The sequence below is a fragment of the Phaethon aethereus genome (genome assembly GCF_964289735.1).
Source record: "Phaethon aethereus genome assembly, chromosome: 18".
Classification (NCBI taxonomy): Eukaryota; Metazoa; Chordata; class Aves; order Phaethontiformes; family Phaethontidae; genus Phaethon; species Phaethon aethereus.
In genome coordinates, this window is record NC_138594.1 from 2,560,000 (window position 1) to 2,575,489 (window position 15,490).

The 15,490-nt window shown below is 58.6% G+C and overlaps 1 protein-coding gene across 1 annotated transcript; it reads right to left on the bottom strand.

Moving 5' to 3' along the window:
• Positions 1-7,798: 7,798 nt before the first annotated feature.
• Positions 7,799-8,639, bottom strand: RNF222 (ring finger protein 222; the record flags this gene model as incomplete). The annotated part of the gene is made up of 1 exon (XM_082008089.1): positions 7,799-8,639. The coding sequence occupies one exon, from the start codon at positions 8,637-8,639 to the stop codon at positions 7,974-7,976; it is 666 nt and encodes a 221-aa protein (XP_081864215.1). The 3' UTR covers positions 7,799-7,973.
• Between the last annotated feature and the right edge of the window lie 6,851 nt (positions 8,640-15,490).

Below are 15,490 nucleotides of genomic sequence, written 5' to 3' on the forward strand. Positions count from 1 at the left end.
TGGTGTCGCCAGTCGCCGAAGGGTCTTTCCCCAGGGGCTTCGCTGTGGCCACCGGACGCGAAGCTGAAGATGCTCCTGGTGCAGCACCGGCATCCCTGTGTGTCCCGGGGCGGGCGGCTGCTCCAGAGCATGGCTGGTGGGGAACCAAGTGCCAAAGCACCAGTGATAGCTGGATGGCTCTGCCATCCAGCTGAGCCTCATGGCTAGTGCTTTCCCCGAGCGGCCACCGAGCTAATTCATGACTGCCGTTACCGACGGTCATGGCTGCTCTCCACCAACTCTTGATAGAGCCAGTTCCCAGCAAATGAAAACCTCGGGACCAAACCCTTCCACCAGGGCAGGGGCCAGGGCTGGCCGGGGCCGAGATCTCGCTCCAGCAGACGCAGTCGTCAGCTCTTCCCAAGGATGTGCTGCCACATGGGTCCCTGAAGACCCCTGATACCACAGCAGCCACCTGCAATCCTGGACTGTGTCAATGCCTGGCAGCTCTGGCCCCCGAGGCACCCGTCCGGGCAGGATGGGTTTTCTAGGAAGCTCCACACCTTATAGTTAAGTAAAGTAACCTTAGGCTTTCCCATCACACACAAGTGTTTCTCAGCACGCAGCTTTCTCATTAAAGCCCTGACTCTGCCTCCGGCACCCTGTGGCGGATTGCAAACGCTGCTCGCCTTCAGCTCTGCTGCGCGGAGGACGCATAAGGGCACTGGTACCCATGCGCCAGGGTCCGGCCGCGCGCAGCGAGCTGGGCGCCCAGCACTGGCCCTGCAGCACCCCTGGGCACACCCCACCTCAGCACCGCCGATCCCCCCCTGCACCCAGGACCGGGAGCATCAGGCACAGGTTTGTGACCACTGGCCATCGACCGGCAGAGACGGCACACTTGAGACAAAGTGGTTTTCCCAGCTCAATTTGCTGTTGCAAGATGGGACATCATTTAAAGCAAAACCTGGTGAAAAGAAGCTCTTCCTAAAAAAAATACATTTGCAGGTCTTTCCCAGCAGTTGCTGGAAAGAAAATGCAGACTTTTGATGATATTCCAGGGCTTTTTTTCATGATAGGTTGCTGAGTTTTTGGCAAAAAGGATCAGTAAGAAGGACACAGGGAAGTGTAAAACCTCCCCAGCCAGCAGAGCAGGATGTGTCTGAAGGTGCTGCTGCCAGGCGATCCAGAGCCACACGCTCCTCTGTGCCATGTAACGGCTGTCACCAAATCCTCACCAAGGGACCATCTCCAGCCCAGCCCCTGTCCCTGTGATCCCTCAGCTGAGGTCCTGGGGATCTCATCCTGGTGAGCTGCCCCCACCACAGGCACTCATCTCACGCTGAGGACACCAGCTAAGCCTCCCATGCACTGCCAAACCTCCAGTCCCGTTGTATGCTCGGAAAACCCCGCTCCTTGCAAAGTCCAAGAAGAGGAGTCCAGCCCAGGGCCATGCCCTGTATGCTGGCACGGGTGTACAATGTAAAAGGCTGTCCTCCATGTGCCAGAGATGGAGACAGAAAGATCTTGGCTGGACAGACCCAGGCTTAGGGACAGCCAGATAGGCCAGTGTCACCTCTTGTCCATGTCCCACACCGGCCACGTTGGACAAACCGAACCAGTCCCGCTCCGGCCACTGACGGTGGCTCTGCAGGAGCCCTGGCTGGGTGCAGGGGAGGGAGCTCAGAGGAGCCTCCAGCTCAATTATTCATGGCGAGATCTCAGCTGATGGAGCTGGGGCTTTCAGACGCTGGTTCCTAATGGAGCCTGCTGACGTGTCTGGCCAGTAAGCACTCCTGGGCCCTGCACAATTCCCGCTTCTCCCATCTACGTACCATAAAAATGCCACCTTCTCCTGCTAATGATGCATTATGCAGCCATTACTCAGGGTTCATAGCCCTGCTGCCATCATGCAGAGATCTTGAGCTGTTAGTGCGGGAAGGGCAGCGTGCGCTCTCCAGCCAGGGAAATTGCACACGCTGGGGTCTGCCAGGGGTCCTGCCCGCGCTGGAGCCCGACAGAGGGATGATGGGCCATCTGAGATCAGCCTGCACAGGGAGGAGAAGAGGTACCAGCAGGCATAACCAGAGTATAGCGTGGCCTGTGGACTTCCCACCCCAGCTCTTTCAGGCAGAGAAAGGGAAGGAGATGACAGAAGACCCTTGGGGCCACATCAGCTGGCACGCCAGGTGCTGCAGACCAGTTAGCATGATGTGCTGATTGCCTGCAGGACACCTGCAGAGTCAAACGATGCTGTGGATGATGGGTGGAGGCAGTGCTGGAAGGTGACTCAGGGATGGCAAAGGTAACGGTTGGATGTTGCGCAGGAGAATGTGTTAAACGCGCCGTCAGGGGCACCTGCCAGCCTCTCGGCTCTTCTAGCTCTGTCCCTTTGCGACACTGGCCAGGCTTTCCTGGGACCCTCTCCTGTCCACATGAACATCCCACACTGACTGGGTGGAACTGGAAACGTGACCCTGGTGTATGCCCAGCTCAGAGTGCCACGTAACCAAAGAGCAGGTTCATGAGGGCCACAGTATCATGGCAAGGCTTTGGTCACCTTGAATAGTCTTGTGTATCTTTCCCATGCCCACTTTATCTACTGTCCATCCCACATGGAGAGCTGTGGAGGTCCACCCATCTATCCATTCTTCCCCACAGCCTTTTATCCTCACACAGGCACACCTCCATCTAATACCCATCCTCATACTGACCTGACACTCCAGCCGTCCATCGACCTATTCATCCCCATGCACTCAGCATCCAACTATTCTTCTAGCTCAGACCAGTGCTCCACCCAGTGAATAACTCATCTCTCAGTACTTGGGAGAAATGGCTCAAACCTGGGGTGGTTTTGGTGCCCTCTCCTAAAAGGAGAGTATTAAACCCTTGTGCTCATGGTGTTCCTGTAAGGGCTCCAGCAGTGCAGGAGACTTCTCTTTCAGGAGGGCAGAGGACATGTTGATGGGAACGATCTGTACACCCTCCTTCTCATGAGAGAAGAAGCATCCTCAGAAGGCTCTGCGTGGGCAGACAGCTGCCGTGCCCGAGTCCTCCCTCAACAGGATCCAAAACCTGTAACACGTGAGACGAGCTTGCCCCAGATAGCCATGTTTATAAAATCACAGTGCTGGTAGAGACATCCTGACCCCTTTTCCAGCCAACTGGCACCCAGAGAAGGTCCCCAAGCCAGCCTGCCTGGCTGAGCAGTGGCAATGCCTGGCAATACATGACAAAGTGCCCTGCCTGCAGCACAGGATGCCCAAGAGCAGGGCGCTGGTTTGGGATCACGTAGCCTGATGGATCCCATTTCCTGGGAGCCCAGGGACCTGCGAGGGGGTGAGTGGGAAAAGCTGCTTTTGGGGATGCCCCATGATGTCCCCAGCATGGACAGGGCCATGCATCCATGAGATGGTGCCCGCTGCAAGTGTGCTGAGGGCTGGAGTCAGTAATGTAATTGATGCTGGAGGAGACAGGCAATTACCCCAAGAGCAGTGACCTGCCTGTCCTGCTTGTTGAGTTAGGGGCCACGCATCTGTGGTCACATAACCCATGGCCAAACTGCAGGCTTCTGCGAGGAGATATGGCCTGGACACCTCTCCTACCACAGCAAAGGGGAAAACACTTCTCATGCCCTGCGCCCTGGGGTCCTCTGGCACCTCCACCCTAATGTCCCTGCCCAGGACTAGGCTGTCCCCGCTGAGCACGGCCAGGGTGGAGAAGAGCTCTAGCCCCACCATGATGGAGGAGATGAAAGTGTGGGCACTACAGAATTCAGAGGGATGGAACACTCCCAAACTGCCCCATGCAGAGGTGGGCAGTGGAGAGGGGACTTGCATTTGCTTTAAAAGCAGTCCACAAACAGGTTCCACAGTGTGGCTCTGCTGGCCAGCAGGAGATCAGTTCAGCAGTTCCCTCCATGAGGTCAACTGGTGCCGCAGTCACAAGACCGTGATGGTGGAGTGGAAGACACCTGGTCGCTCACTTGAGCTCAGGCATCCTTGGATACTGCTCGCTGAGACACACACGTGCGTTGGCAGCTGCTTGAAATAAAACACATGGGCATGAAAACATGCATGGAAACGCGCGCACCAGCAGCCGTACACACCCCCCACGTGCACAGCCAGCTGCTTGCTGGGCGTAAGGACACACAGACGTGCGTGCAAGTACACACACACACACATACGCTCTCAGGGCCACACTCTACCCCTCAAACACAAGCACCCAGCCCAGGCTAGGCTTTATTTCTTGCCATGTGCTTACAGAGCTGTCCCAAACCAACACTGGGGCTCCCGGCAGCTTGCCCCATCGCTGAGAGCCCTTTGTCCCCATCACTGGGTCCTGCAAAGCCTCTGTCCACCAGGGACATGTTCCCTCCTCCAGAGCTGCCTGGAGGATGTGTCTCTGGCCCTTCAGTTATGCCGATGCCACTAGCTGACCCTTAACTTTGTGTGCACACACGCTGGCCTTCCTCATCCGCAGGAGCGAGCCGTTACCTTCCTCCCCACACGCACACCAGGAAATAATTGCCCTAATGAGCTCTACCAGCCGCCTGGCCCATGCGGTTACTGCCTTTGGCGGCTTGCGGCAGCTCGTGAACAGAGCCTGGCCACTGGGCTCGTACCTGCGGGCAGGGGCAATGGCTCCAGCATCAGCCGGGCCTCCCGTGGGATGGGGGGTGGGAGACCTCAGCCCTCTCCAGCAATGGAAAGGGCAAAGCGGGAGCGGGGCTGGGCCAGGTCGGCAGCGTGGAGGGGATGCTGATGCGAGGGTGGCCGGGGAGCGTGTGTGTGTCGGGGGAGCATTTGGGATGCGATAGCGGTGACGTTACAGGCGCGATGCAGCCAGGGCACTCAGGGCATCACCAGCAATTGCCAGCAGCTCCCAGCTCGAGCCACAAGCACCAGCCGTGCCAGGAGCCTACAGCTGAGCGTAAGTGTGCACGGTGTTGCGTGGGGCTGTTCACCAGCAAATGTGTCTCTGAGTGACCAGCTGCCCACAGCCCCATGCTGGCATCTCTGCTGACGGACGTGGCAGGGTCAAAGCAGGACTATGCAAGTGTCCCCACCGGGCAGGGACATGCACGGAGAATGCAACCATCCCATACATGTCCCAGAGCCGCAGGCATGAGTTACCCTTGGGACGTTAGGTCACCATGATACACCAAAGCACTGAGTTACTCAGGATTGAGCTGGAAATTAGTATCCTCTAATGGACACATGCCTGGTAGGAGGACAAGCTGTACAGCATCTGGTGGCTCTGGTTTGCTGGAGATCCAAAACCCTTCCCCGGGGACCATCAGCAGGAGAGGGCTCAGGAAGGTCTGGTGCCAGTCATCAGCGTTAATAACAAGAAAATAGGATGACAGCAGCTTTTCCGTCTGCACAGGAAGGGGCAGGGAACATTTCTGCCAGCTGCAGGCAGACCCTGACCTAAAACTACAGACACCCATGCCTCCAAGTGCCCCAGTGCCTGGAGGTGAGGTGGCTCTGGTGAGGACATGGGGATGGTGGGCAACGAGCCCTGAGCAGCAGGCATGACTGTGGGTTGATGCAGCGGGTGCCGGTGCAGACAGGCCCTGGCTTGTGCCCACAGGCCTGGAGCGTGCCGGCCCCAGCAGCGCTAGTGGATGTTTGGCAGAGGATTTCCCAGGGAATCTCCATCCTCTTGCTGCCTGGCCCTCACCCACCAAAGGCAGGGGCTGAGGGCCCCGCGTGCCATTCCCCAAAGCTTGTCCTGCCTCTGTGCCACCCCTAGCAGCCATCCCTGGCCAAGCAGTGCCACCCTGTGGCAAATGCCCTGCTCGCCTCCGAAGGGGGTGATGCCCCTGGACCCCCACCCCAGACCTCCAGGTCCGTGGCACTGGCTGCCCAAGCTGATCACACCCCCAGCCTTGGCCCCTCTCTCCTGGTCCTGCTGGAGCCCGTGACCCCGACAGAGCACACGACACCCCATCTCATCCCAGTGCTCCCACTGAAGCTCTTCCCCGCTCTTCCTGCAGCTCTTTCCGTTGCCTTGCCCAAACACCTCCAGGGCTCCAGCAACAGCAGCCACGGGTGGGTTCCTCCAGCCCTGCCCCGGGGTGCAGACGAGGGGGGCCCACTGGAAGGCTGGTTCCCCGGCACCCTGCACTAATTTCCCAGGCAGCCTAACAATAAGGTTTATTATTAAATAACGAGGCATGGGCGCGTCATTATCAGGTAATCACTTCTTAGGAAATAGGATTTCCATTCCAGTGCGGTGTCTCAGGAACTTGTCCCCAGGCGATCTCCCAGTGCTTCATGCGGGGGTCAGTGTCATTGCACCCCGGGGGGGTGGGGAAACTGAGGCACGGGGTGGGGGAGTGCAGCAACAGCGTCACAGGGAGAAGCTGGGCAGTCGGCAGCCCAGCCAGGGCACCATGCCCTGGTTGTAACTCCAGAGGAAGGGGTGGGATGCCACCAGCTCCTCTTCCCCAGACCTCTCACCCCTTTCCAGCCCCAAGCGGTTCTTATTTGTTCCCCTGAAATGTTCTGGCTGATCCCAAGGCTGCCTCGGTGGCACTGCTGGCCGTGTCTGTCCTCACCGATGCTTGGCCATGCAGCGGGAACGGTGCGCCAGGTCTCTGCCCCGCTGTCACCTCCCGCGGGCACTGGCGAGGGACGTCCTGCTCCTGCTCCCGGATACGTTGGGGTGCCTGTGAAAGCACCGCGGCCCTCAGGGCACATTCCCGAATGACGGGGCCGAGAGCAGCACCCACGGGGCCAGGGACTGGGTCAGGAGGACAAAGGTGGCAGCGAAGGTGCAGGTGTTGCGTTGGGGTGCACAGATGGGGAAAAACGTGACGAGGGGCCTGGGCAGCTCTGGCATGGGGGTGACCAGCAGCCCCCGCTCCCCCCTCCCTGGAGAGCAGGCATAGAGGGTCCCAAATCTCAACTGTGCCTGCCAGATGTCCCCTCCCCTCCGAAACCATGGCCCCTGCAATGAGGGGCTGGGGCTCCCCTGGGTGGGACCGGTCCCAAAGTGGGCAAAGCTGGGAGGCGTGCGGGGCTGAGCGGTGCCTACCCTGTTCGGCACAGGTGAAAATGAGCCACAGGAGCTGGATGTAGGGATGAGGGGCAGCCACACTGCCAAGGCACAGGGCTCTAGTGAGGAGAGCAGGGTGGGATCCCAAATCCACCCCCTTATACAGTCCAGACCTTTTGTTTAGCTCCCTGCCCCTCACCCTGCTGCCTGTCCCTGGGTGCCCAGGGCAGGAGGAATGCCTGTGGAACGGGGAGGATGGCCACGATCCTGGGGAGCTCAGAGACAGGTGAGGGAGGGCAAGGCTGGGACTGCCTGGGGGATGAGCTGGCGTCCCATCACTTGCAACTCCATCACTTTGCAGGGAGGGGAGCACCGGCCGATGGAGAGGAAGGTGAGCTCGTGGAGTCCAGGATCACTCTCTCCACCCTCTGTTTTTTCTGCCCTCGTTGGATGGTTTTGGGATGGAAAGCCATGAGTTTCTGCTCCAGGGTGGCTGCACCACATACCCTGATGAGCCCAGCAGCCAGTCAGGAGCCTGGGGACCTCCAAAAGCTCCACAGCCTGGTAGCATGACAGTCCGACGCACAGGGCCCTTGGCTGTCCCTGGGCTCTGGATGCCTAGGTGCCATGGTCACAGTCCCCAGGAGCTGGGATGGAGGGGAGGGACCAGAACGTCCTCCTCACCCTCTGCACATGCTGTCACTTGGTGTGGGAAGAGCGACCACCCTTTCCACTAAGCCGCTGGAGGAGCCCACTAGCAGGGTTTGACCTGCCAGATTTTAACCAAAAGAGGCAGAAAATGCCAGCAGTGACACTGAGAACCCGGAGATCTGCAGAAAGGTCTGAAAGTCCATTCAGTCCATGGCCAGAGTCCTTCACCTGAAACTTCTTCTGGGCTTTCTCCAGGGATCTTTCGAGAGACATCCCAGCTCCAGTTCTGTCCCAGCATCAGTGACACCCCTCCAGCATCCGAGCTGATCCCACCCCTGCTACGAGTCCCTCTTCACCAGCAGCAGCCAAGGCAGCACAGCCGCCAGCATGGCCACAGTCAGGATGAGGAGGACGGCGAGGGCAATGGGTGACTGGCAGCATTTCACCCCCAGGGCCGAGCTGGATGACACCGAGCTCCGCGTTTCTGCTCTGCTTCTCCTCCCCAGGGAGCCACAGTCCGCATCCATCAGTGGCATCCCATGGTCGCTGATGACAAAGATGTGGGCTTCCCGTGCCAGCTCTCCTGGGACCCCCTGTGAGTGCACGGGGCCGTTCCCTGCGCTGCAGCACCGGTCAAAGCTCTGCACCGGCATGACAAAGTGGCTGGGTACCACCAAGGTGTTGCTGGCCTCCATTTTGGTCAGATGGGACAAGGAGGAAGGTGACAGAGGCATCTCCAGTGTCCGGGGGTTGGTGCCTGCCTTGGGCAGCCATAGAGCCTTCTTCTTGCTGAGGAAAGTCACGTAGCGGCAGACGGGGCAGATGATGCTGCTCTGGACCTGGCCGTCGAGCTTGGCGGAGAGCAGGCACTTCACCAGGCAGTCGTGGCAGAAGGTGTGCCCGCAGCTGAGCTTGCGGTGCGTGGCCTCCAGCGGGTGAAACTTCTCGTAGCACACGGGGCACTCGGCCTGGGGACCCTCCTTGCTGGACGAGGTCTCAGACATCCTTGCTCGCTCTGCCACAGGCGCTCCCCAGCTGCGAGGAAGAGGCGTGAGGAGGTTAATAAGGGTCTCAGCTGCAACGGTTAGCACGATCCATCTCTTCTCCATCTCTCTTTCTCCTCCCTGCTCTCTTGCCTTAGCCCTCTTGTCCCTAGCAGATGGGGTGGATGGCTACTAGGCACGGTCTCAACAAGGCAGGGCATTTTCAGGAGCATTAAGCCTCTCAGCGGGCAAGAGAGAGATGATGAGAGGACCTCAGCTCCAGAGCCACCGGGGGCAACAATACCTGGCTGCAAAACCACATGGAAAAAGGCATGAGCCCCTGGATGGAGCTCAGTGCCTGGTGCAGATAGAGCAGGTTCAGCTTGTGTCACGAGTGCCTCTGTGCTCTGCTGCCAGTTCCAGGTGCGCAGGAGGTGGGAGCTCCCATCCCACAAAGAAAGGAAAGGGAGATGCTGCCATTCCAGGGGACACGGAGGGGCCAGGAGGAGGCCAGGCCAGTGGGTCAGGACCCCACGGGGATGGAGAGGGCGTATGCCACCCCGGGGCAGGCAGCGAGCACCCATGCCAGGCTCCCTGCAGGCTGCTGGAGGACGTCCCGGGCTGGTGGCCAGGCCGCCGCCATCTCCAGGCCATGCTCCTCGCTCACGCTGGAGCACAGCGCAGGCAGCGAGTCCGAGACCGGCGTCTCCTCTTAGTCAGAGCGGGCAGGGCAGAGCGCAGCCATCGCGCCCGGCCCCCGCCCTGGCCCGGGGGATGAGGGGGAGCGCGGGGCTGCTGTGAGCCCCAGACCTGCGCCCGGGCTGGGTCTGAAGCTCTCCCGTGCATCTCCCAAGGCAAGGGAGCATTCACGTGGCAGCTTCAGGGCAGGGAAAGGGCAGACAGAAAGGGAAGAAGGGAGAGAGGAGAGGGAAGAAGGGGAGGGGAGAAGGAAGAGGGGAGAGGGGAGAAAGGGTGCTCAGCTCAGGTCCCTTCTCTCACACTGGTTCAGGAACTGGAGCTTCAGAAAATCAGCAGGTTTTCCACACCTTGTAGCATTTTCAGACCCAACCCAACCTGCGCCCTTTTCCTCATGCATGACTGTGCCCGTGGGCACCCTCACAGCTGTTTCTGGAGGTTTTGCCACCCCTCCCTCGGCTGCCCTTCCCTTGCGGGGGAGCCACCCCCGCACCGAGATGGCCGCGGGAGCACAACAAGCCATCCCCTCCCCACGCAAGAGAAGAAAGACCCAGGCTCCTGCTCTGGTTTAGGAGGGGTCAGAGGTTTGATGCTCCCCTAAAGCGCTGCAGAAGGAAGCCCTGACGCCATGCCCCAACGCCTCCATGCCCCAAAGCCCCCTTACCTGCTGCAGGGCGCCAGGGCAGGGGTCCCTCCATGCACTCAAACGCTGTCCCCAGCAGCGGGTCCGGCCGTGCCCCAGCACCGAGCACCAGCTGGGGAGAGGACCGGGACGCCTATATAACACCAAGGTGTTGGCCGCGCGTTTCATGTGGGCGCGTTGCGCAAAAGCTGGAGCAGGGACAGGGACAGCTCCTGGGGAGTGAATGCGGAGGAACTCGTTCGGGTTTTAAAGGCCTGATATTCGCCTGGTTGGCCAGGGAGTGGGCGAGAAGCCGGCGTCAGGCGTCGGAGGGCAGGGACAGGAGGCACGGTCCTGCCTGCTTTGCCTCATGTAGAGGGAAGCTGTAGCTGGGTCCGTCCCTGGGGTCAAACCCCGATAAAACAGGCGCTAAGGGGGATGCCAGGACCCCAAACTCCTCTGTTGCTGCAAAGCAGGGTGAGCTGCAGCATCCTGCACTGGGGCTGGGCTCCTGCCAAACACTTCTCACCCCCACCCACCTCCGCTCCCCATCCCTCGCCCTGGCCACGTCTTTGTCTCCGTGTCCCCTCCCCTCCTCATCCCCCAAACACTCATCACTCCAGCCCTGCGCTCCCCATCCGACGCTCGCCCAAGCCCCGGTGTGGCAGTGTACAGCCCAACAAACACCCTTGAGCAGGCTCGAGGGCCACCACCGCCTTGCACCAGCCCTGAGGGGATTTTCAGCATCTCTGGGGACCATGGTCCAGGCAGCAGCAGAAGCCCCGCGGGCTCAGGGCAGGCAGTAGTCCTGTGCTTGGCCATCTCAGCAGCTGCAGGTGGCTCGTGAGTCGCTGTTTGGCCACGTGTGGGCTGGAAACCCACACAGAGAAGGTTTCCTGTGGCCTTACCTGTGTCCCAGGGTGCTGCCCATCCCTCATCCAAACCCCGGGCAAGAAGCTGAGAGGCATCTTCCCTGCAAAGCCTTGCAAAAACTGCCAGCAGGGTGGATTGCTCCTGCCTCAGTCTTGACTCTTTCCAGCCACCCCTGCCACCTCTCAGTCCAGCCAGTGGCCACAGGGCTGCCAGCCCACACTCGGGCTTGCTGAGTGGCTCAGCGGGGATCTGGGCACCACTCGCCACATCCAGGGCAGGTCCCCGGAGCAGGCATGGTGACCCCAAGGCACCCTGCCTTCACACCTTCCCTGGCTCTGGCTGTGGTAGTGCACCCCCAGGACCTGGATTTGCACTGTCAAGGGGCCAAAATGCCCTGGGGGGCCTGAGGTCTCCATCATGGAAAGCCTTCAGGAGAAACCTGGGCATATGGGGGTGTCTTGCCTTGGGGCAGAGAGATGCTCTGCACGAGCATTCCCAGCCCTGTGCTCCTCCAGCCTCAAGAAGATGCCCAGGGCTCTGCAGGGTCTATGGGGCAGGCAGAAGAGGAGATGCACCTATGGCACCCAAAACCCAATGAGATGGGACCTGGAGTCCCTTTGTGGGCAGGAGGGTGGTTTCAGGTGGCCAGCTGCCATGGCAGGACGCAGGGCTGCAGGCGTGGGCAGCAGTATCAGTCACTCACAGGCGCAGCGGTTGCAGCGGTTACAACACGGGGCTGGTTTCTGGAAGGAGAAGGGGGGATGCAGCCCCGCTGGGACGCCCCATGTGCTGGGGCAGCTGCCAAAATGTATCTGCCCTCTGCAGAGAGCAGACATGGTGGGAGTCTTGTGCCCCAGGGAGGACAACTTGAGCCATGAAGCTCTGCCCCTCACTGAAGGAGACCTGGAGCACGTCAACATCTTCCAACACCTCCCAACACCTCTGCTTAGGATCGGGGACCAAGCCACTCCATTCGTTATCCCAGTTGTCTTGTGATGGTCAGAAATTGAGGCTGAAACCTCTCCAGACAAATTGTGCCAGGGCTGAGGTTGCAGTCACCCCTGGAGTAAGTATCCCCATCCCCTGGCCCTTCCTTGAAGCTGCTGGAGATACCAGGACTGCTTGCACCCACCAAGTTCTCCATTGCTGAACAACTGATCTGGGCCAGTGAGAGCAGATTTGGGGCAGCCAAGCATCTCCCCAGCTTTAGTTTACTCCCTGTTGGCACCGAGGCGATGTGGAAATTCCTGTTTCCCATACTTCGAATGCTCTCCGCAGTCGGAAACTATGAGCTCATGGGTCTATACATAGGAACTGGAAAAACGAGTCTGCCTCCCTTTGGTGCTTTGACCACGCCAAAATCAAAGGGATTTTGGCATATCACGGCCCGGCTCTGTCAGCAGTTTCATTCTTTCCTGGGCATGGCTTTTCTCGGTTTCTTTGCCCCACTTTCACATGTGGCAGCATCTTTCCTAGGCGACAGAATTCAGTCTGCCAGTGCCTGAAGGACAAGAAACCAGGTTCAGGGACAAAGCGAGTCCCTAAACTCTGCCCATATTTTTTTCTTGGACTTTAAGAAGCGCAGCTCATAGCCAGTATCTCAGCCCCCTCAAATCCAACACAGGGCCATGGGCTCCAGAATGCTTTTATCCAAGCAAGAAGGTGGCAGTAGGGTCAGCTCCTCTCCAGGGACCACAGCTGACACCGTCTCTGCTCTGGGGTCGTGGTTTCCAGTGAACAAGGGACATTTCTGACCCAGAAGAGGGCACAGCCCTCGCTGCAGGGTGGGGGTGGCCGGGGTCCCTTCCCTGCAACTGCGATGGCTTTTGGGCAGAGCTTTGCAGCCTTTTGCAAGGACAAGAGGATGCTGCAGAGACAGCCCTTGTCTTCCACAGCATCACCCAAACTTTCCACTCTCAGTGACCAGGTGGGGAGGAGGGAAAATGCTATTACATATAATTATGTGAAAGTGCTTATTTTCAAAGCACATCTAAAGCCAGAAGATTGATCTATATGTGAGCCTGGTGTCAGGCAAATATTCACTGTAGGTCTCAATATTTCCATATCAAATCCATGCTGCACTTCTCCAAATCATAACAGATGAAGCAGGCACATTTCCAATGAGCAGCGATGTGTCCCTCATCCCTTCATTCAACCCTGGCCAGGATCCTGGTGATAAAATCCCAGACCTATCCTTGGTGGCAAGATTCACATGGGGACTGTTGCCATGCAGCCACAACCCATCCACGGTGTCGGTGGCTGCTGCAAAGGCCAGGTTGGCTGGCAAAATCTCTGGCTCAGGAAATCTGTAAACAAGTGATTGCCAAACGCTGCAGGAGGGATCGCTGCACCCATGTCTACATGGACAAAGAAAGCTGGAGAGTGACTTCTTACAAGGGCGTGTAGTGATAGGACAAGGGGTAATGGCTTTAAACTGAAAGAGGGTAGCTTTACATGAGAAAGAAGGGAGAAACTCTTCACTATGAGGGTGATGAGGCACTGTCACAGGTCGCCCAGAGAAGTTGTAGATGCCCCATCCCTGGAAGTGTTCAAGGCCAGGTTGCACGGGGCTCTGAGCAACTTGGTCTAGTGGAAGGTGTCCCTGCTCACAGCAGAGGGGTTGGGACTAAATGATTTTTAAGGTACCTTCCAACTCAACCCATTCCATGATTCTATATTCTCCACTCTCAGTGCCATGAGTGGTCCATGGAACAGTGGCTGTGATGGCCGGTGTCGCTGCCCAGTGGCCTTGGCATGTCCCCGGTGAAGCTGCAGGACAGGTGGTGGAGATGCTGCCCCTCCTGCCTCTCCTCCAACTCCTTTCCATGCTGGGCTCATTACACCATTTGCACCTTTTCCCCATTGCCCTGGGGCCAGCACCCCTGCCCCATCCCTCGGAGCATGGCCAATCCTCCCAAAATTCCCATAGGTTTTCCCTTAGCGATCAAGGGACTCATCAAATCAAATCAACTCAACTTGCAAATCAGAGGCTTCACAGGAGGTTCTGCTTGTCCCATTCTCCTCCCACCTCTTCCCAGCCCCGGCTTACACACAGTGAGTAGTTGGCATTGGGAGAAACAAGGTGAAGGGGAAAATTAAAAAAAAAAAAAAAAAAAAAAAAAAACTCTATGTTTGACCCCATCCCAAGGAGATATGCCCTGGCTGGAGAAGGGGCTTAGGGAAGCAAAATGACTTTCCCAGGGCTGTGCCATGCTGGTGGAGGGTCCAAGAGTCCTGGCCTCTGTCTGAGTTATATCCAGACACCCAGTCCCATGCTGTCAAAATAAACTCCCATAGCTGGAAAAGATGGGTGAGCTCAGGGGCACTCAAGCCCCTTAAAGTGTCTAGGGTGCCTCGAGCTCATCCATCTTTTCCCATGCTTGCTTTGCTTGAATTCAGAGTGGGAAAATCAGTGTCTTTTCCTTCTGGGTGTCTCCATTCTGCCCGCCAGGCACCTGGCAGGATGGAGACTCACTATCAAGATGCTGATTTAGCCAAGGCAGCCGAAAACACCTAAGCAGAAGCTCTTCCTTCAGCTTTCTCCTCCGTGCTTTTTGCCGTGCCCAGGAGGTGGTGCTCTCGGATGTGCTTTGGCCACCCTAAAAATAAAAGTCCAAGGTGCACTGAAAAAGCCCTGAGCCTGCCCCTGCAGAGCTGCCAAGGTCTGGAGCTGGTGGTCCCCACCAGCTGGGATGCTGCCTCTTCCCCACTGGCATGGATGGGACCTGCTCATTCTCCTGCCCATCAGAAATTTAGGTCTGGCCATTTGGTGTGATGAATGCCTATCAACCACACAGGAACAACTGGGTACATCCCCAAACTCTTCTTTGATCTCTGTTCTCCCACAAGATGCTGTGGGCTTTGTGAAGAGACCTGCACGGAACCCGGGCATCACCGCTCCGACCTGCCCCTGTCTCCCCGCTGCTGCCAACAAACCCTCCCAGGAATCACCCTCAGCCTGCTCTAAGCCCTTGGAGCCTTATCCTGCCACCAAATGCGAGGGGCTTGGCCCATCCAGTCCACGCAGAGCCACGCAGCCCCACGGTCCTTAGGGTGTTCCCACGCCCGCAGGGGCTCCCTTTTCCCCCAAAGATGCCCTCCACCAAACAGGGCGTCAGCTCAGCACAGGAGCTGCCTTGAGCAAGTGAGGGAAGCCCAAATGCAGTCGACTGAGATGATAAGCACAGTCGGGGGCTACACAAACCCCCCGGGGACGGGGAGGGCAAGATCTGGCCCATGTTGCCCTCCCCTGGCCCAGGGCTGCCTCCCCACATGCCTCCTCATCCCCCCGGCCCTGGTCCCACCTCACACGCCACCCCGTCCCCCCGGGATGCGGGTTACCGGCAGGGGGGAGCTGCCGCAATGGTGATCCGCGGCATCATGTGCGTAATGGAGAAACAATACGGCTTTGAAGCGAGCGGGCAGATGCTCGGGGGAGAAGAAGGCACCTATTCAGCGGCGGCAGCCGGGGCGGGCAGCTGCCCGCTTGCCTGGGCAGAGCCCTGCGCCACCAGGGCTGCGCTCAACCCAGGGCTCACTTTGGGGGTCCTGCCAGCCCGGCAGCTCAGCAGACCCTTCCTGGTGACAGGGCCAGGAGGGGGAGCAGCATCTCAAAACCCAGGAGGGCTATGTCGTCAAATTTAACGGCAACATTAAATGTGGCCAAACAACAGCAGATAGT